Source organism: Symphodus melops, assembly GCF_947650265.1.
Source record: "Symphodus melops genome assembly, chromosome: 13".
Lineage (NCBI taxonomy): Eukaryota > Metazoa > Chordata > Actinopteri > Labriformes > Labridae > Symphodus > Symphodus melops.
The window spans coordinates 14243915-14265963 of record NC_136703.1 but is presented as its reverse complement, the minus strand read 5'-3'; the positions used below and the strand labels follow the sequence as shown (position 1 = coordinate 14265963).

The window sequence follows — 22049 nt, the reverse complement described above, 5'->3', positions numbered from 1 at the left end:
TGTGTGAAGTCCCTTTTTTGAGATGGGTGGATTTATGAAATGTCCCCCCTACGTAAATGACAGATTCACTTGACTGTGTTAAGAGTCGGTAAAAGTGGGTGTTGACTGTGTGCTCATTATTACAAAGCGCTCAGACAGCTCAACTCCAGTCTGATGTGGAGTGTGGAGGCAGAGAGGAGGGGGAAGCTCTGGCTGTGGGAGTTTTGGGGGAATTCAGAAAATGCTGCTTTCAGACGCTTTCGCTTGCAGCGAGAAAACTTTATGTAAACTCAGACGAAAACAACGTCATGAAGCGTCCTCAGGCAAGGGTGTACAGAAGAATGACCTCTCTGCCGTCCCCATACTCCCTCTCTAGGCTGTCTTTTAGAGTTTGCCACTTCAGCCAAAAGCTGAGTTGTCTGACTTCAGGAGAGACAAAAGAACCGCAGGAGAGGGGGGGACAGCAGGCAGGGGATGAGGGGGCCAACACAGGTCGCTTCATTTAGATTATGAACAGCTCAGCATGACCATAAAGTAAGAGTAAATAACGCCCACGGCTGTACGTGGCCCTCATGTATAATACGCGTAAAAGACTAAAAATCACAGTTTCTGTCACAGAAACCACAAAGTGCTGAATTATTTGGCACAATTAAATTGAGTCAATTGGGAACTTGACGTGATTGAGGTGAAAACAACTTACCAAAACAATTGCAAACTTTTCCTCCAGCTCGGTGGGGTCAGGCATGGGCACCTTCAGAGGCATTATATGATGCTTCATCTCCGACTGGCCGTCCACACTTTCTATATTACCCATTTTGTCCCAGATGTGCTGTTATCCTCGCCAGTCAACGTCGTAAATCCTCCAGCGTCTTTCAGAGATGATATAAATCCAAGAAGGACAATCAAAACTCTCTCTAGTGGTCTACTCCAACAGGTTCATTCACGGATCAATCCAAACTGTCCAAATCAAGAGAAACGCCTGACAGAAAAAAACCGTCTTGTTTTAATATCCCAAAATGCCATTTACAGTTATTATGTTCCGATAAAGGCATACAGTGTTTCCCACTGTAGTTTCCCTCAAAAGCTACTTTCAAAAGTAACAATAAAAGAGCAGCTGGTTTCTCTTCCAGAAAGTAGTTTCTAACGTGCCATGCCAATCCATTACGCGCAACCGATTTCCCCTCACGAGAGAAAACTTTGAAATGCCAACTAACAGTTACTTTTAGATGCTGCTCAACTTTTTTTTGGCTACGACGTGTTTCCATTCATTATTGTTGTGTGATCCTGATTATGCTCTTTACTGCTGCCTCCACTCAGAGGGCAGGTTTTCTTCTCTTGCCCCGCCCCCTTGCTGGAGGAGAAGGCGCTCCTGTTGGCGAAGAGAGCTGTCAGTCACTTCATCTCCGTTGCCCTACCCTTCACATCTGTAGGCAGCGTACCGACATGCAGCTGGACAGAAAAGTCACGGTTTGTTAACACGTTACCGCCCTCCTGTGGCAAGATGTGAGTATGACATTTCATTGTTTTAGGTTTGAAATAAAATTTAAAAAATCCGAAAAATGAAGTGACAAATGTCATGTGAGAGCAAACTTTAATCAACAACTTTAGCAAATACATGATGATATGTTTAAATAATGTCAAAGCTCAGCAGTTTATCTTCTACAGATCTGACATTCAAATGCTATTTTCTTGCCATTAACACAAATCAGAGTCAAACTGTCTGTGGTAAGGTAACAGTGATAGTACATGGGATGTACCTCTGTCTTATTGTTTGTGTACCGAATTTGCTTGCTACACATAAGCTCCTAACTATTTTGCTTGGAAAATAAAAACATGGCTGACAGCTTCAGCCTGTTGCATTAGCGCTTCAAACACGTCGAAACACAAGCAAAAATGTGCATTCGAACACCAGTAATGTGTTTTCAGTATATACAAAGTTATCTCTTCATAAAAGCACAGTGATTTAGACTCTTCTTACAGTATCATACCTCTGTTTTCAGTGGTAAATGTGAGGGTCTAGGTTTGTAATACTTAGATTTATAAAAGCAACTTTAAGAGAGCTCTGGTTAAAACATATAAAACTTCATTGGGAACAAAATTCAAGAACACTGACAAAGTGTGCACAGTTTTGTAATACTTAAGGCAATAATAAAAACATATATTTAAAAAAGTAATATCTGGCAGAATTTGAGGATTGTAAAAAATAAAATGAATTGGAATCTCTTTTTTTTAGTTGTTGGATGATGTAAATCCATAAAACCTTGTCATACATTTAGATATTAAAGACCGTATAAGCCCTTTTGTAAATATCATACAAAGAGGACTTCAACATGCTTTTTAACATTTATAAACTTATTTTCTGCAACATAGTTGCATTGATATCAAATATCTATCCAGCCAAAATATTCTACTGAAGGATCTGTGCGAGACGTCATGATTCAGCACAGTAACACATTACGGATGATTAGCTACATGTCATGAATACTGATGGACTGTTTTGTAGAGCTGATATGTCATTCATTATGTTTTTCTTCAGTGATGGAAATTTCAATTTAAGCTGAATATACAAACACACAAATCACAAATCACAGATCACTAAAGCGACACTTAAAGTTAAATATAATTCAAGACCAACATCTGATTCTTCTAGTTGGCCTCTGCCACCAAATCATACCTGGAGAAGAAAAAGTAGACAATAAACAAATAAATATAATGTTGAACATGTATGTGTTTATACGACTCTATGATGGCAATCAATGTAAAGAAGCTGATTAGTTTGTTACCATTGTGTGACACCAGTCTTAAGGTCAATTTGGTCCAGGTCCAGCAGCAACTAGGAACAACAAGGGGACATTTTACATTTCTGTATCCCTCATATCTATTTATTATCACTAACACAAGACTTATCATGGGATGTTTTCAGACAAAAAGGTACTTTTCAGCCCCCTGACTGATGATACATACCTTGCCTATAAGTTCCCTCTCTCGGCTCATGAAGGAGACGCTGTTCTTCACAGACAGGTCCAGTCTTCTCTGTATGGACTCCTCCAGAGAGAAATCAAAGTCAAACCTACAGAGAGAGAGAGAGAGATAGTGAGTGAGAGGGAAGTGCAAAACTCTGCCTTCATCCTTACACTACCATCAGATTCTAAAGCTACACGTGTTTGTTTAACCTCTCGTTAAACTCTGGGTTGAGGTCTCTCTTCTTGGTGGCAGTTCTCCTCTTGGTTGTTGCTTTCTTGTCAGGAAGCAGGATGAAGGAAACATAAGGGTCAGCACCGTCTTTGGAGCAGGCAGCAAGGGCTCTGAAAGTTCATGTATAACAAACATATTACAGACGTCTTCAGGTCATATATTTTTATACAATGTCATATAAATACTTGCTGTTTTTCTAATTTTTTTTTTTCTTTGAATGTACACATGTACTGTATACTGTGTTTGTATCGCTGTTCCTTGTTTGTTGGAAACTTTGTTAGTTGTGCTGCTATCTGTCCTCTCAAAGACACTCTTTGGAAAAAAAAATATACACCTGCAGGCATGAACAACGATGAATAGCCTGCTCTCCTCCGCTGAGTAGCCGATGGTTAGCTTCACCTGTCCTGCTGAGCTTGTATTGTCACCAGACCTAAAAAAGAACAGTAGGTATGACTATGTGGTAAAATAAACAGAAAAGTCTAATAATGAAAGCTTAATTAAGGCTATTTTCACATTAGATGCAGTGATTACAAAAAGGCTCTGATGTGCATGTGTATGACTCACAGGTTGAATCCACTTCTCTGTCTGATGTCTAAATGGGAAGGCACCCATCTGGGCAATACTTCATCTCCACCAGCATCACTGCCTGCGTCTCCTGGAAGCTTACGACACACGGCCAGCTGAGTGTCCAAGATCTGCAAGACAACAGATTAAAAAGAAACAGTTTAGCATAATAAACTTGACGGTGTACTTATTTTTATGCTCTGAATAAACTACAATGTACAGGATTGCTTTGTAGCCTTGTACATTTCCGACAACCACTTTGAGTTATCCTCTGCTAATGAATACCATTCCAACATCTGAACAAAGTATATTGGTTGTCTTTTTTTTTTGCTATTAAAGCAAAAGTGTAACTTTTTGAAACACACCTGTTTTATTAATCATTTTACCTTGAAAGAAAGCAAATTGGTGTACTTAAAAAAAACCTACTTGGATCAGTATCAGACTTAATTGTTTGCTCTACACATTGACATTGCCTTATTACTAAAATGTATTTATAGAATTGTGAAAATAAGTAGGATGTGTTTTCAGTACCTTGATTGTAACCCTCAGTAGTAGCTGGCTCTCTGGCAGCGCGCCATCCAGATTGAGCCAGCGGTCGAGCACTAAGCCCGGCTCTAACAGCACCTCTCTGAGAGGAAGAGTCAGCGACCCGAGGGCCTGGCCCCAGCTGTGTGAAAGCTTCAAACACACAGACAGACACGTTTTTTTTTCACTGCTTCATATCATATTTGTTTAAAATCAGTCAGTTTTGAAATTCCCTGTAACAACCCAATAAATGAATTTATCTTAACTGCTTTAAAAATACAAAGTTCAGACAAAGACGCGAAAAACAGGTTCTACTAATGTTTCTCACCTTCACTGTAAGTGTTTCATCTCTGGGGTCACGAACCAAAAAGTAGAAGGCTTCATCCCAACGAGGGGATGTGGAGCGCTCACAAATCTATGTTCAGAATAAACAAAAGAAATCAATGACTTGTCAAACATTGATTCTCTTTAGACGTATTCACAAGTGTATCGATGATGTCATTAACACACCTTGGTTCTGTGTGAAACGCCTTTAAGGATGATGTCAGCTCCAACTTTAGGCTCCTTCCCGCTCTTTTTCAACTGAAATAGCACATACAAATGTTGTACCACAATACCTGTAATCAACAGCTCGTATTTAATATAAATAATACATGTTACATCACTACTGATTTTCCTTTGTAAATAAATATAGATGTATTCGGTAATTATGCAATGATCTGCAACACATAGCAGCTATTGTTCGTCTGCATAATAAACAACAAATAGAACCCTAAGGACTCATGTGTATGACCTCACCGGCAGACCATGGGCACGCTCCACATACACAAACACCATAACCGCAGATGGCAAAACCTTGTTCTGGTACGACTGCTGGCTCTGGTACTGCAGGATCTGATGGAATTAGAAAATGATGTCACACAGAAAGAAAAAGAAAGTAAGAATGAGAATTTTACTTAAATCATCGTGCAAGAACCCTTGCAGTTTGTATTTATCATTTATTTGCAGCTTTTAAAACAAGGTATGGATAGGGTATATGATTTTCTTACAATGTCGATGTCTTTTGTTTGTTGCCTTGGTAAAATCCAAATTTAACAACAGAAAACAAAGTTCATGAACATCTTACATGTTCCAGTCTGGGTAGGTCAGAGACTCTTGGTAGCCACTCCAGCACCAGGTGAACTCTGCCTGACTTCACATCATTGAGAGTGTACCACTGTAACAGAAACAGCACAGGGATGTCTGTATTACTACATTACTACTACTGTATCAATGTGAAAAAAACATTAAATTTAGTTTCAGCAAAAGTCCTACTAAGTGTCACACACCGTATCAATAAATTGTGCGCTGATGATATCTCGTAGGTTTAGCTTGAACCTGCAAAGACAAGACTTGATCAATACTTTAGAATTTAATTCAGTTTGCTTTTCTGTGGACAAATGTTCCTTCTGTGAAAAAAGCCATGAGCCTTATATGCTTTAAGTTTTGTAAGTTTTGTTCGCAATGTCAACGAGCACCTTCCAAGGAAGTCGTCCTGATCAATGTCCTTGTCAAACAGTTCAAACTGGATCTCCTGACCAGGCAGCTGGGTCAAAACCACCTAAAGCATAAAAAAAAAAAAAAAATAGAATACATGAATTTCACCTAAAAATATCATAGTTTCACCAGATAGGTCGAGCATGAGGCAATTCTGATACCTCGTAGAGTTCGTTCCAGATGGGATTTAGGTTCTCTTTGATGGTGTGGCTTCGGAAAGTGAGACCAGCCACACGGATCTTAACGTAGGGGTCGCTCTTCCCCTTCACCATGCCCCCCATGAAGTTGTCCTTTGCTATCAGGTTTTGAGCCTCGGCCAGATGGATACGCAGTACCCCCTGTGGAAAGAACAACAACAGAAAATGTTAATATAGTGTGTGTGTGAGGCTGTGTGGACTCTGCTGCTGTTTGTCTTGTACCTCAGTTGCAAACTCAGGGTCAGGCGTGGTATGCTGTGGTCGTGCTGGTGGATGTTTAGCTAAACCGCCAGGCCCCATAGGATTCAGCTCTGATGTGATTCCCCCCTGACCCGAGTTGGACCCAGGGGGTAAAGGGCGAGGAGACGGAGTTGTAGGAGTGGCATCCTCACTTAGCCACAAAACCTAACAGGAAACAGATTAACATTGCACTGTAAATCACTGATTACTTTTTTTCATTCTTCAATGAGGGGAAAATACAGCATGGTCACAGTGTTTGTTCCTGCACTAAAGATGACCAAATGTCCTCATAAGTGTGGGTTTAATTCACAGGTAAAAAAAGAGATGTTAAGAACAAAGGAATTCATGTAGAAACACCAAAAAAATAAATGTGGTGGCACCCACAAGAATACCAACCCAGCATACTATATCACCTTTGCCGTATTATAAAGTTCTCAGACCTCTGTTTTTTGTTTTTTTTTACAAGTTTTAAACTGGATAAAAATTATCTGGATTTGGGGATCCAGTTTTTTTTATCCAAATTCAGACAATCCAGCTTTCTTTGGTCCTTGTTTTTAAAAGAAACACTAGACTAAATCCACCTTATGCAGATACAGCCTTTAACTGATTATCAAAACCACCAGCTTTTAAATAGGACTTCATATTACATACTGTATGTCCACAGGGGGCGCCATAATCCACACAAGAGGACGCTCACAGATGCTTTGATACGAATAATTTACGTCTTAAATTCCCTTCTATTTGCTGAAATATGTAATGACAACTTCAAATCTACCTTATCTACAATGTCATGGTAGTGATTCAGCAGTATATAATATCAAAACAATGTCTCAAGTATTAAAATATATATAAGAATCTATTCTGTAACTGACTTGAACTTCACACTTGTAAACTTCCTAACAAGCATGAGTGTAGAAAAGAGAGTGTATGTTAGAATCACCAACCCGAAGCAAAATTTTGATGTAGATGCGACTGGCAGAACCAGAGTTCTCCAGCTGGAACCACTGGTCCATGGTGAGCTCAGGTGTCACAAGAATACGGCTCAGGGGGATGGTCAGACTGCCCAGGGACAGAGAGCGGTCATCGTCCTTTACCTGGTCGAAAAATAAATAAAACAGGAGCAGAATATGCAGAGTTGGGATAAAAAGCAGAAGAAAAACAAACATCATAATAGGTTAAAACATTAATTATTTCAGAGAAAAAGGGGAAACGTGATTAAACCAGGAAAAAATAAACAAAGTAGTATTTAGGGGACTAATCACCTCAACACATTGGGAGTAACTGTATGTAAATCCTAACAGTTAGTTTAATCCTTGTTTCAATAATACCTAAAAATGACTTACCTGAATGTCGATGTCTTGTTTACGAGGATCCTGAATAAAGAAGGTAAAGGCATCCTCCCACACAGGGCTGTTTGTCCCGTAACAGGTCTGAAAAAGAAAGAGGACGGGGGGCTATTCCATTATTTCTGATCAGAGTTTGGTTTATTTAACAAAATAAAGTTTTGTTCACACCTTGCTCTCTTTAGTTGCATCCTGAATGGAAATCTGCACCATGGGGCTCGGGTCTTTATTGCCTTTTCGCATCTAAAACAAATAAAGCACATTGATGAGGGTAACAGATGAAACTTACATTTTTCCAAACAGGTTTCATAATAATTTTAAATCATGAAACTTTTACAGGTAGGGCATAAGCTTGATCAAGATAGATGGCTAAGATGGCGGCAGACGGAGGATCAGCTGTTTTACTGGTCAAGTTCTGGTTCTTCTGGATCACCTGTAAGAAGAACAAAGAAAAGACTCAAAGAGCAAGACAGAAACTCTCTCGGATCGATGGAGTATCCATGTTCTTTGCAGCAGACCTTAAATGATCTCCTGGCACACAGCAATGAAATGGTGTGAAAAGTATTGCTTTATCTCTATCCAGTGCATCTGTGTAGCCTTTAATGTTGTTGTTTCTGTCATTGTATTCTAACTTCTGTTTTCTCTTTATGTCACTTGTTATGTTTGTCATGTCATTGCATCACCTGAAAATGACAGGAGGTGTTAATGAGACCATAAAAAGCTGTCTTCATTCAGTAAGAGACATTTAGATTGATATGTCTATTATCTTATTATTAACAGTTAAAAATTAGGACCAGAGAGCAAATGTTTCAAATGTTTCTATGTTGATAATCATCTCATGCTGTTTTTCATGTTGTCACGTATCACTCATTGTGCATGTAGCCAGGAAATATAAAGTCGGGTATGCGTTGAAAGTGTAAGCTCAATGAGTTAAAGAACCAATTATTGGATGTGATCATCCTGTATCTCCTGTCCCTATTCATACCAATATCAGTAAAGAACAGCATAACAATATAAAGATCATTCTCAGATACTATCACCTATAGACCCTCTCATGATCTGGCAAAAATCTAGATCTACTGAGCACAGTGAGTTGGTGCTGTGAACTCACCTCACTCAGTCTGTCAGCAGAGGACAGCAGAGAGAGCCACTCCAGCCGGAGGTGAACACTGCCAGAGGGGACGTCCTTCAGGTTGAACCACTGTTTACAAAAACAGAAAACTCATTAAACATTTCTTTTTTTTTTCTGGCTGATTTCTATGAGCCTTTGAAGAAGGCAAAATATCACGAGGAGGCACATGGAAGCTACAATGTCACATGCTAACAGGATTACTGTAGCCTCAGAATCAGACATTATTATAACTGCATTCTTGTGCTTTCTGTTTGTTAAATCATCTGAATCTTGTGAGCAACATGAGCATGTCTACTTACATCATCCACCACTCGGGCCTTCTTTACAATATCAAGATCCACCTTTACCCTGAAGGACATGAGAGTGAGAGACTCAATGAAGCCAAGAATAAAGGAGACCGAGACGTTGAAATTTTGACAGAGTCATAACATGAGCAGAGATGAAAATGACATGAGAAGCACACCGAGATGAAGTAAATGGGTGAGAATGAATAAGCTACCTGCCCAGGAAGTCATCCTGGTCTGGGTCTTTGTCAAACACTTCCACTTCCAACTCCTGACCAGGTACTTCATGGACAATTACCTGACACACAAACACACATACACACATATAAATGGACCAACACAGAACACGTACAGATACAGTCACACATGACAAAGAAAAACACACACCAATACATGCAAACAGAGTCACCATGGAAAGTTTCACTATTGTGCAAGGTAGATGTTTAAACATTTAAAAACAAGCATGTTGTTAAGTAAGCAGCATATGCAAGAGCTGCTTATCTTTGCAACAGAGGTTTCCTGCCGCAAGGGAGTTGATAAAATCTATCTCTGTGACAAAATACACGACGAAAGACTACCCTTTACAACCGTTTTTAAAAGCAAGGACAGCAACACCAAGCTAAACCACAAACTGGTGTGAAGGGCAGCATTTTGCTATCAAGGCAAAGAATCGTTTTCTGGTCTCACCTCAAACATCTCTCGCCACTGTGGGTTCAGGTTGCTGTCCACATGATGAGAGGTGAAGATCTGGGTTCCTACACGGAGGACGGCGTACGGGTCAGACTTCCCATCTATTAGGCCCTTGATGACGGTATCCTTGGCGGTTAGGTCCTCGGCCTCCAGCAGGTGGATGCGCACAACTCCCTAGCGTGTGCATCCACAAATGCAAACACGAAGGAAGTAAAAAATATATACAAATAATCAGTTTTTTGTTTTCATGTACAATGTGAATTTGCTGAATGAATTTCAGGCTATGTGTTTGCTTGTGACTTATGTGAAACAGATCTGCTTCAGTCTGTGGGGGTCCATGTTCCTCCATGTGAATCACTAGGGAGACAGTTACCCTTGGGAGAGGGGAGCGGAGCTGCGCAACGTGCAGGTTGGCCACCAGGGGAATAGTGAGACGGTTGGGGAGCACCAGGTGGGAGGCTATTGCATCCATTATCATAGTGTCCGATATGGCACTGCAAATGAATGCCAGGATGATGTTGGGAACACACAAGGCGGTGACACAAACAGACAGACAGAGGCTATATACTACTGCTGAACATATGAACATGCATAAATAACATGATATTCAGAACCAGTTGGCCAGAGGCACCCATTGGCTATAGATGAGGATTGTTTTCTGTGAAATCATGTTGGCAATTGTCATCTAAAGGATGAATACAATTAGAAAACGATGACAAGTTGTCATTAAAAGTATTGTCAGAGGGAACTGATGTGTCAGCAGCAAAGTTACACATCTGACAATGCTTTACTTTAATTTAAAAATAGTAAATGACATAAGATCATATGACACACAAAGCAGAATCAGCTACAATACACTTACTCTGAATATGAAAATCAAATCCTTTAAGACCATCAATTTAGCTTCATATTCTATTTGATTGTATTATAGTTGATTCTACATTGTAAACAGTCTGACCTTGCCCAACAGGCCTATAAAACTACCTCCATATTAAAGCATGGAGCCAAAAATAGTCTTACTGAATATAAAAGCACCAGTATGGTATCATGTTTTTAAATTTTAAAAGGAACAGCCTGCATTGTTCAATATTTTTCTTGTTTTTCAGAAAGTCTGTAAAAAGATCAAGACCATCAAATCGTGAACTACTTTCAACTTCAGCCACAATGTGTTTGACTATTTTTGGACCACATACTGTAGGAACCGGTGACACACAGGAAGAAGCTATGTCAGGCTTTGGTTAACTTTAGAAGCATAGATTAATTGTTGGTTTTTAGTCTTTTTACAGGAAAAATATAGGATATTGCCACTCTTCCCCTTTAAGTATGTTAACACAGATATTCATCACATAATGCACAGAGATGTAAATACTTCGGTCTATATTCAAAGAAATGTCTAACACATGAGTGGTTTAATCAATAACAAACTCTCTAAAATGTATCTTCCAAAAAAACTTGGACCTGCAAAAAATGTTCTACAACTTAAACCTTTATTAACCTTACTCTACAATCAGACACACCTCCATAAACAAGAGTAAAAAAAATAAAACAAAACAACAACAGACAATCACAACAGATCAACGCAGCCACACCCGTCAACAAATCCACACAGCTCTGTCGTATAAACTCACTTGAGCCCTGGGATATCTAACAGGTTAGTGAGTCCAGTCCAGTTGATGTCCAGTTTCTAGAAAAAAAACAAAAAAACAAGAGAGAATATAACAGTAGAACTCAGATGACAATGCAGACAAATAAAGTCAGACGTCTGTAACTGCTAACATATGAGTGTTAGGTCTACTCACAGGTCTACGGATGAAGAACATTGTTATTGCTCCAACCAATGGCACGTCTCCAATCAGAGGCTCAAGGATAACACGCAGCTTCCCATGGAGCTTTAAAAAAAAATATTATACTCAAGGATGTTCCCAGGCCACTTAATCAATACTAATATTGTTTTTCTACACTGCATAGAATATATTTGTATGTATTTTCATACCTGGACTCCCTTTACTCCAGCTTTGCAGAAGTACTTTTTGATTTCCACATTGATCTCGACATCACCAGCATAGCTGAAAGAGCAGGGACAAGTCTAAAGGTACATGTTTAACTAGGACTGGTAGCAGATTTAGATGATGACAGAGTTGTTTTCTTTATTTGGTTAAGTAAACAATGATCTCAAGTAACAGACAAGAACAAACCCACAGTGGCGTTGGATAAAATCTCGCTGTCTAACCTTTCTGAATGGTTGCTTCTACTGATTAATGTTTAAAAATAAAACATATAAGATGTTGAAAGATGTATTACCTGAGAGATAAATCTAACATCACTTGTCTCTTATCATGTTCGGTATGAGCCTTTACACCAACCACCTTCAGAGCCTGTGAACACAACAGCTGCTATTACAAAAAGCAAATAAGACTGATGTAGACTTTATGGAAATCACTTGAGCAAAGTCACAAGTGGAGATTCATTAATCCTTTGGTTTGTAATTATCATGCTTGCAGGACCAGTATTAACAACCTGACATACCGTAAATGTATATTACCACACATTAATAGCCTTGGTCCATCTGCATTATCCTTGTCCTAGAGCATATACAGGATAAATTACTGATTACATGACAGGTCATTTAGTTACCTTGTCTCCTAAGTTGACCTTGGTGAAGCTGAGTGTTTGAAGATGAATGCTTGAAGTACGGATGGCGGGAGCAATGGTTTCCACCAGAAGCTTTTCCAGGTACTGGCCAATGAAGGGCCAAGCCTGCTGCAGGATCTACAGCACAGATCCCACAGACATTGATCATTTTCCTTCCATATTTGAGTAAGGTAACGAAAAGCTCAAATGTTTTATGATAAATTAGATACATCAGATCGTACAAAGTGATAGACAAATACAAATAATCCATTGCTTCAGTTTGATTCTATATTAATGTATCGTGTAAGTTCTCTAAATTCTCAATTTTAGCTGAGCCCTTAAACTGGGAAAAAAAAAATATTCAACAGAAAGTGACAGGAAATAACAAAATACCATTAGCCACACTTCACAGTCCCATGACCACAAACCTTGAGGCCTTGAAGTTAACTAGCCTCAAAGCAGGTTTTGTACATAAAAAGCCATCTGAACGAGAACGAAATAAAATGTGTGCAACAGCTCTCTAAGTAATTAGAGAGAATATCGAAATGAACTGACATATTAATGAATAAGAGATTTTGTGGTTGCATGTTTTATTGTAGGATAACCGAGTGAGAATGGAACAACTGAGAATACATTTTAGTAAAAATACAGATTTGTAGACTAACATAGAATCTAATTAATTAATAATAAAATGTATTTTGACTGCTTATCAGCGCACAGTGAATAATAAAACTAAGGTAGTTAGAGAATTAACATAATATGACATCTATGAAGGAAAACCCATGAGTGATAATCTGTGTTCCTGTTTACAGCAAAGACTGTATGTTCTATGTCCACTCAAGGTGTATGGTGCTGACCATAAGATATTTGTTTTGTTTTATCAGGTTGGTTGGACAGTATCCTCAGGTAAGGGACATCAGCATGGTACAGTAATCCCTTTGATCAGTTAAAGCCTAAGCTTGTTCGTCTGGTGTATACTACCATGAAGGTTATGGGGAGAACTGAAAATCTCTCCCTATAGTTGATGTATGAGCAGTCTGTTCTCAGGCAAGCACAGAGTATTGTCCGACTCATCTTACATCCTTCACTCTGAGTATGAGCCTTTAACACCTGGCACACGATACCCCCTGAAGCAAACTGAAACATTTTTAAAACTATTTGTACCCACGCAGATAAAAAAAAAATCTGAATAATGTTCCTTAAGGCTGCATGGGTTGTGCATTAAGGGTATTTTCTTCTATCTTCTTATTTTTCTCTCACTTATATTGAGCTTCTGTTGATATTCTGAATGCAGATCTTGTACAATATGGGTAATGTGCAATATATATATAATGTTGTGTTTTCTGGTTTGCACTGGTCTATACTTTTTCTGTTTTCAGTTTCTTTCCTTCTATCTACCCAAATTGAAAGTTCTTGACTTCCAATGACATTTGCTGAAAAACATTATTATTGTTGCCACAATATTAAGCCATAATCTATATCTGGAACCCCCCTCAAAACTCTCTTGAGACTGATAAAGCTAATGCAGCTACAGTAGCTACAGCTGTAGGAGGCCATTCGTTACATCATTAATGATCGAGTAATGGACAGGCAGTTAGAATTATGTATAACAGTGAAAGCCTCACACTTTCATTACTCACAGATATTACTCCACCCCCACCTTTTTTTTTTTACATGTTGTCAAATATAATAAAAGGTGTGAACATTTCAGGGCTGATGTATGTGTGTTTAATGGCTGCAAGTGAGCAAGATAAGTGTGAACAGTGGATCACATGTCAGGAAGCCTGCAGGAGAGACGTGGGCTGCTGAAAGATGAGCACAGCAAATTGCCATCCTACAATTTGAGCTTCTGTTGCTGAGTTCATTACATTTTTCCCTCCAGAAGGCTGCTTTGTGCTATTAGTATTCATAACCATACACGCTTCATGCTGATGTGAGGTTACTATACTGGCAGAGACAAAGAGTTCTGCGATATGATCTGAGACACTCTGCCTGCCTCTTAATTACACCAGTAGATAATCTGCTCTAATGCAGACGCTGCAGCAAGAGCCAGGTCACCTAAAGTCCACAAGTGTTTGTTTTTTTTAAAACTTAAGAGTAAATGTCGAGCTACTGTTGAAGTCACTGAAGTGACACATGAACGCTTTATCTTAAAATCAATAAAGTTCGCAATGGCCCATCTGAAAACGTGCAGCATGTTAAGATAGATAAAAAGATTTGAGATTATAAATGTGCATTTGAATCGAAGCCCATACATACGGTATTCATTTTACTGTTCCATAAGTCAAGATCTCAAGAAAATAACCAGACATTACTAGTTATCATCGGAAAATCAAGTCAGTCCTAACTTATGCATGTATGTCTGCTTATAGGGCTTCTATGGCATTTTTATGGAATTTAATAGAAAAAGAAACTTACCTTGTTCAGCCACTCCACTTTTTCCACATCTGGAAAGTTGACCTGTGGAGAAATGTTATAGGACAGGCATGCATGAGCTGAAATTCATCACAGTTGTGTGAAATGACCTCCAGCCTTAAGCAGTTCAGGTACTAAACAATTTTAGTGTTATTTTTTGGGGGCATGAGGAATAAACAGAAGTAAGAAATTGTCAGAACAGTATTTTCTTTTAATATGACAACATAGATCACAACATACATAGAGAACATAGAGACTACTTTGATCTATGCAAATTAAATACATAAAAAAACACAGGAAACAATCAACCATGTGACCATCATCCTTCCTCCAAACCACAAAAGCACGAGATTTCCAGATCAGGCCTATCTGCACACACAGTCATGTCATGCATTCTCTCTCCCTCTCTATCCACATATGGTGGTCCTGCTTACTGCCTCTGCTTTGCTCTGGAGGATGTTTATGCGTCATCAGGTTTTTGAAGCCAGATAAGGTCAATGGCTGCTGTACTGTCATGACACAGGAAGGGGAAACACTCTCAACTCTCTAAAATTGCTTGATTTTTGTAGCTGCGATGCAATCCAAGATATTTCTCACCAAAAAGTCTTTCTGTAAAATCGCATTCCTCAGTGAAGCAGGGGCTCAGGCTAATTCCCCAGGCTATGCACATAAGGAATTTCTGAATGTCAGTGTTTTGAAAAAAAAAAAAAAGAAGAAGAAGACAATCCTGCAGATTGTATACCATTAAGAAATAGTGTTTCCATCTTAAATGTGTAGGCTATGTGTTCACTTGAAGAAGACTTGAGATCATTAACAAGTAATACAAACATAATCTACTTGTGAATTATTTGCAAATAAGAGCCTATGAGAGTGGTGCAAAGTAGTTAAGATGCAGCCCAAGTTCGGCATGACAGATGTGGAAGATGTGACAGCTGATTAAAACTGCACAGTACGATGGTTCTTACCCATAGAGGCAAATCCCGTTTGGTCCTTAAAACATTCTCAGTGGTGAATTTCCTCTCGTTATCTAGGAGATACATGGCAGACTTGAGCCTCATCACTTTTTCCAGTCGACTGTGTTTCCATCCCATATAGATCATGAGCCCGAACAAGACCACGCTGATGCTGAAGCCGTAATATCCAGCCAGGTAAACTGGTAGGAGAGCACCCAGGCATTTCCCAAACGACCACAGCACACTCACTGCGCGTTCACCGGGGGGATGTAAGGCCGGGGCTGCAATCGAGGTGCCTCCGCTCATGCCCGGCTCTGCATCTGATGGTGGCATTGCAAGATTCGTGTCACTTGGCGACCTAGACTGTGGCTTCTCTTCTTCTTCTTCCTCTTCTGCGTGGCAAGCTTCAGTGGCGACTTACCACCGCTTTATTCCAGAAACCATAGAGGAATCCCCAAAAAACTGCGTCTTTTGATCGGTTAGCTCATGTTCGCTGCCTCCCTCAGCGCAGTTCCGCAGGGCACTAAAATCGACTACTATTCTTGTGTTTCATTTGCGTGTGAAGCTTCTCTCTCAGTGAGTTGAACAAGCAGAGACCAAGACCTGTGAGGGCGGGCTTTGCCTGGAGCCCTCCTTCACATGATAAACCCTAGAATTAACTTGTAGCGTCATGCACCGGCTCGGGCGGAGCGTATTTCAGCGTATGCAAAGTGAATGATTGTTTATTTAACCTCAACACACCAGAGGATATGTTTTAGTCAGTGTAACATAATCTTCTTGACTAAATGGACAGCCTTGACAAAAGTACTGTCACGATGCATAGGCTGCTCAACCCGTTATCTTCTTTACATAACCGGATTTGATGCTGCTGAGTGCGCACGCGCTCCTCTCCACTGCAGCACTTTTACTACCGAAACTGACAGAACCAACAGGTCCATTCACAGAAAGGTGCTGCTGCTACACCAAGTTACAATGATGAGCTGCCGTAGTCAGTTTACTCTATAACAGACAGACAGACAGACAGACAGACAGACAGACAGAGTCGTGACTCCGCCAGCATGCGCCAAAATGTGCCTTACGCAGTGTTTACGCATCGGGGAAATACGCAGGTGAAACGTGCCTGCAAAAAAAAAATCGTTTGTTGTCGTTGTTTTCCGTAATTTTGATCAACTTTTCCTCATGCTTAGCAATCAAACAAGACCAGGCTTAAAGTAACCACTGGTTGCCTGGTTACAGTCTTTTATCTGTGTTTGCTCGTATGGGTGGAAGGTTTGATGATACTTTATGTAAACAGTTAAACGGCGATAAAGACATGCTGTCAGCCAAGCACACCAGCTCCTATAAGTGCAGTCTCTGAATTCTTAGATATAAAAAAGAACATGACTTTAATCTGTAACAGTGGGTTATACAACATATGATTTAAATGTATGATATGAGATTGAGGGAGCTAAAAGGTTAGACTAATGCACATTAATCCGATAATACTTCAAGGCTAAAATTGTTATGCTTTGATTATTTCAATTCAATTAATTCACTTTCCCTATTTAATGTAGGCTTATATTTACCTTTGTGGTCACCTTATGTCTGTGTTCTCTATCTACATTATGTCCCATTATACGAACTGACTTTATTGTTTGACATTTCTGAATTCTTTAACAACACTTCATAGATATACATTATAGTACAAAAAGGTTATTAGATTAAAAATGGCATTACTGACTATTTACACATTTAATAGAGATTAAACACTAGAACATTATGACCTTATAACAAATAGTTGTATATTCATCAAGTTAAAAGTTCAGTTTATATTCTGAACACAATAGCCTGACTGTTTTTGTCTCAGCGGACTAACTGTGATAAAACAGAATGTTTTAGTTCTTTTTTCTAATTTGTGACAGTAAAGTTGCTATTTCTACCTTAAGAATAACTTACTGTCAGATTGTTTTAAAACCATGAGTACAATTTTAATTTGCTGAATGATATGTTAACAGATTATTAGTTTCCATTTTGTTAAATCAACAAATTAACTTATGCTTCACTATTTGTATAAGTTCACGTTTAGATGGCTCACAGGAATAAGGAACAAGCTATTTCATTACAAAACCAAATTATCACATCTACATGATGGCTTGACCTGATGACTGTTGTTTTGTTCTCCAGAAGGAGAAGCAGAAGTAGCAGTTAGACAACAATGACACTATATTATGATGTTGAAATGTTTTGTCAGAGGTCAACCTGCCTCGTGTAAGTCAGCTGTCTTTGGCTTTACCAATTATTATTGACATTAAATTGACTGTCAACAATATGGTTACAGCAGCAAGAAATATCGAGAGCATTCAGACTTTTTGATCTATCATATTAACCGTAAATTTGTGGTTTTTTCAATAAATGTTCATTCTACCCCAGACATGCTCAATGATGTTCATGTCTGGTGACTGAGCTGGCCAGTCATGGAGCACCTCGACCTTTTTTGCCTTGAGGAACTTTGATGTAGAGATGGAAGTATGCGATGGAACACCGTCCTGTTGCAAAATGTGACCCCTTTTATGGTTGGGAATGTAAGAGTTAGCTAATACTTCTTGATATTTTTAGCTATTGATGTTGCCTTCAACCCTGCAAATCTCTCGCACACCACGTGCTGGATGTAACCCCATGGTCTGTTTTCTTTGCTACTCCTGATGAATTCATTAATAAATTGTATGAATCGTTGTCGAACCGCATGGATGCAGTCCTTTAAACTCATGGAAGTCATACAGGATATTTGACATTTGATTTAGTCTATATGAAAGCTGGACTATATTGGTAATTAACTGCTAGTTAACTACAGTCAATTCAGACAGGACAGTTAAGAATACAAAACAAATGATTATAATTTAAAGTAACAAAGTGCAAAGTAAAAATAAGGTATTTATACAGTGAACTATTTACTTTCTCGACTTTACAACTTTAACGTTGATATATTCATGTACTGTATACTAATACTGTTGCACCTGGTAACAGTGAGCATTATGACTCTACCTCTGTAGTTGTCATGTAGGGTCTTCCCAGCGTCATGGGTCTTCCTTGAATTTAATCTCAACCCTGGCCTCTGATTGGGTAATGACGGGACATGTGATAAGTAACAGGGAAGTGCTGTTGTTGTTGTTGTTGTATAGCGGTAGCAAGGTGAATGACTGTAGTAAAGTGTTGCTGAGAAAGTTCTACGTCTCCATCCTTCTGTTTCTCTTAAGCAGAGTGAGCCATCCACCACACATCGGACCCTCACGTTCCTGTTCTAGGATGCATCACATCATTTAAAAGTACAGAGGAACCTGAAGATGTCCATACCCAGGTTTATTGAGATTGTCCAATGGAAGTCAGTTTAAGGGTGACCTTAATACCCTGTTCTACATTGTGCCAAATTCAATGAATTCTTTGTGTATTCAGGCTGTGGCAGTCCAGACAGCTGAAGTCTCTTGACACTGCATAAAGAAAACGGAGCGAAGTAGTGCCAGAGAGTAATAGCGACACTTTGCTCTCTTGCAGTCTTTTCCCAGCAACAACCAGATTTGAATATCCTTACAGGACAGGATAAATTACACTGCCTTGAAGGGCATAGTCAAGATGAACAACATGTACAAGTCGTTCGTTCAGTGCTTCCAAGGTTATTGCAGTCACACCCCCACTGCAATCACAGGATGTGGGTTTTTTTTTTTTTGCAAGCGTCACTTTTTAGGCAGGACAGTCGTTTTAAACTTAATATTTCACCATGATTCTATATAAATTATACTTTCTGTTCCATCACTTGTGTTAGCATTTCACTTTTAGGTTTATTTAATTAACAAAATGGTTGGACTAATTTTGAGTTTTAGATATCCACTTTTGAAGTGAAAGAAGTTTGAGGAAAACATTTATGTGTCAAAGTTTTAAATGTATGCTATTGCTGTAATTATAAAGACGATCCTGCTGTTTTTCGGTGTCCCAGTGAGCCTGAACAATGAATCATTACGCAGCTAAATTAAATGTCACCAAACCTAAGGTACTTTGAGTTGTGCAGCGAGATAAAACACAAATGTTCGATTTTCTAAACCAAAACCTTTAATCAAATTATAAACAAGAACAAATGACAAAAGTTGAGGAGTTAAGAACAAAGAGTCCAGAGGGTCCCAGAAAAAAAGCCCGTCATCCAGCAGGTCTAGAATCCACCCTCCAGCATCAATCTGCTGCCTCAGGTTGATATGGGCGTCTCTGGCCACAGACTGGACACCGGCGTGGTCTTGGGTCTCCAGTTGAGCTCACCGGTCTGGTTGTTGGGCAACATGTGCGGTCACAGCCATGGCGGAGAGGACAATCTACTTGGACCTCTGCCTCATCTTTCTCCTTTTACGCTTCAGCCTAAGAAACAATGATCACAACAAGTCGTCAGCCAGAAATCCTCAAAAACCGTGTAGGATCCTGATCGGTTCAGTACAGCAGCATGGCTGCAAAACGTGCGCACTACAATCTCACCTGCGCATGCGCTTCTTCCTCCACTGCAAAAGAGAAACACCATTACTCGGTTGATTTATTTAACAATAATTGTCCACATAAATAACACTACATTAAATAAACAAACAACCACGGTAAACGTGAATCTCTGGTTAAATATTAAAACATGCTCGCACTCACTCCCCGTCACTGTGCTCGCGCTAGCTAGCCAGGAAACGTTATCATGAATTGAACTACGATTTTATGTTCAGAAGTAAACAAATAACAAACCTTAGCCCTCATGTTGAGAAGAGGAGGCTGTAAAGAGAAGGCAAAAGGTTGGATTAAAAAGATTACTTCTTAAATGGACGATGATTATCTCGGATTGTAATATCAACAGTTGAGCTTCAACGTACCAACTACAGAAGAACCGTCGCCACAGAGGACGTCATAATTCAGCGACGTGGGTTTTATAAGGGTGGTGCGTGGTACGTCACTTTTAGTGGCCTGCATGAATTATTTTGTTAAAAGATGTTTTTCATTGCTACATCAATTTAGTATAATTTGAAAGCCTTATATAATTCTAATTTATCATACAACGCCGTAGATCTAAATGATCTAATCTAATAAAGCAGCACAATTTAAATGGCTATTTTTAATACTGGTTTCTCCAACTACACCTCTGAAATTATTTACTCAGTGCTCTTACTTTACGAGTTTGAGTAAATTCTGGTTTTATTTTAAGTAAGACATCAAATAAGTAGATTAAGGTTTTTAATTTAACACGTGTATGGGCTAACCCCTCAAGCAACTCTCCTGGCAGGACTTCTGTTTGTCATGGTTTGAATTTCCCACTGAAACAAAGTATCAATTGGACTCTCTTTTGGACAATATAATTTACTATTTACACTACTCCCATTAAGTTAGGGATGTTATTTACATGCGTGCTTTTCCTATTTGGCTGAATTTTAATGACATAAGTAATATTTCCCTTTGATATTACAAAGAAGCACCATTTTTACATTTTTACAGTACTCACTACTGATCATTTGCTGCAATGACAGCTTGACAGCGACGTCTCATGCTTCTAACTGGCCTCATGATGTTGTTCTGAGGTAATGTGTTCAACTCCTCCACAAGTGCTTCTCCAATTCTGCCAGGTCTCGAGGGGGTGGGGTACGAGCATCCAGTCTCTGCTTCAGCTGGTCCCAGACGTGTTCTATGGGCTTCAGGTCAGGGGACATTGCTGCCCATACCATATGAGGCACTCTTAGCTGTGACAATTCTGGCACAATGTGGTGGAGCATTATCATCGATGAACAGAAAGTTGGGGGTGTGCTGGTAGAATTGGGGGCTGATGATGGCCTCTATGATGTCTCTGAGGTAAGAACGTGCAGTGACTGAGCCATCTACAATCACCAAATCTGTTTTACACTGGTGATGCCTGCTCAGACTGTTGCACCTCCTCTACCAAAGTGAACCCTGGAGACCATGTAAACCTCAGCGTATCGCTCCCCTTGCCTTCTGACAAACATCATTTCTGTGAACAGGACAGTAGCCCACTGCTGCATTGTCCAGGTCACATGGTCTTGTGCCCACTGCAATCGGTCACGGCAGTGTCTTGGCATGAAGCCAAAGTGGTGGAGTCGGTTGTGAATGGTTTGTCTAGAAACTCTAGTATTTCACTTCTCGTAAACAGGCCTGCCGCTGTGTGGCAGTAGCATAATAGTGTCTGAGTGCAGAGGTATTTAGGTACTGGTCATCATTGCGGTCCATCACTCCTGCGTGTGTCACGAACACACTAAAAATCACTAAAGTGAAACAAAAACCTTATGTATGAAACCCACTGAGGACGCCACAATATTCCTAACTTATTGTATAAACATTTATTTTTGCCGTTTAAGAGTGATGACGAA

General features: G+C 39.5%; 2 protein-coding genes and 1 long non-coding RNA gene across 8 annotated transcripts in view; all 3 read right to left on the bottom strand.

Annotated features, from left to right (window-relative positions):
- fmnl3 (formin-like 3) overlaps positions 1-1281 on the bottom strand; it is a 32761-nt gene extending 31480 nt beyond the window's left edge. For all 6 annotated transcript variants that reach the window (XM_079359156.1, XM_079359159.1, XM_079359158.1 and 3 more), the window contains exon 1: positions 680-1281. In XM_079359156.1, the coding sequence (XP_079215282.1) occupies positions 680-793 (114 nt within the window). In that variant the 5' untranslated portion in view covers positions 794-1281. The remainder of the gene's footprint in view (positions 1-679) is intronic.
- Positions 1282-1551: 270 nt separating this feature from the next.
- esyt1a (extended synaptotagmin-like protein 1a) lies at positions 1552-16547 on the bottom strand. The gene is made up of 31 exons (XM_079358952.1): positions 15697-16547; positions 14735-14776; positions 12320-12454; positions 11987-12060; positions 11679-11751; positions 11485-11574; positions 11314-11369; positions 10059-10179; positions 9683-9859; positions 9211-9293; positions 9011-9059; positions 8691-8780; positions 7917-8012; positions 7751-7822; positions 7580-7666; positions 7181-7330; positions 6219-6401; positions 5961-6137; positions 5781-5863; positions 5592-5640; positions 5390-5479; positions 5062-5157; positions 4774-4845; positions 4592-4678; positions 4270-4416; positions 3739-3869; positions 3509-3604; positions 3153-3284; positions 2944-3049; positions 2763-2812; positions 1552-2653 (listed from the first exon to the last, which is right to left on the bottom strand). The coding sequence occupies exons 1-31, from the start codon at positions 16015-16017 to the stop codon at positions 2626-2628; spliced, it is 3243 nt and encodes a 1080-aa protein (XP_079215078.1). The 5' UTR covers positions 16018-16547; the 3' UTR covers positions 1552-2625.
- A 3194-nt stretch (positions 16548-19741) lies between these two features.
- Positions 19742-20615, bottom strand: LOC306834360. Its single transcript, XR_013780482.1, has 4 exons — positions 20550-20615; positions 20425-20451; positions 20176-20198; positions 19742-20061 (listed from the first exon to the last, which is right to left on the bottom strand). It is a non-coding gene; the product is annotated as an uncharacterized lncRNA (long non-coding RNA).
- Positions 20616-22049: the final 1434 nt, after the last annotated feature.

Coding starts and splice junctions, on each gene's coding strand:
- esyt1a (XM_079358952.1), bottom strand. CDS start 16,017: ATGCCACCATCAGATGCAGAGCCGGGCATGAGCGGAGGCACCTCGATT. Junction 9,294..9,682: donor AGTGGCGAGAGATGTTTGAG/GTGAGACCAGAA, acceptor TTTGTGTGTCAG/GTAATTGTCCATGAAGTACC. Junction 7,667..7,750: donor ATGCAACTAAAGAGAGCAAG/GTGTGAACAAAA, acceptor TTTCTTTTTCAG/ACCTGTTACGGGACAAACAG.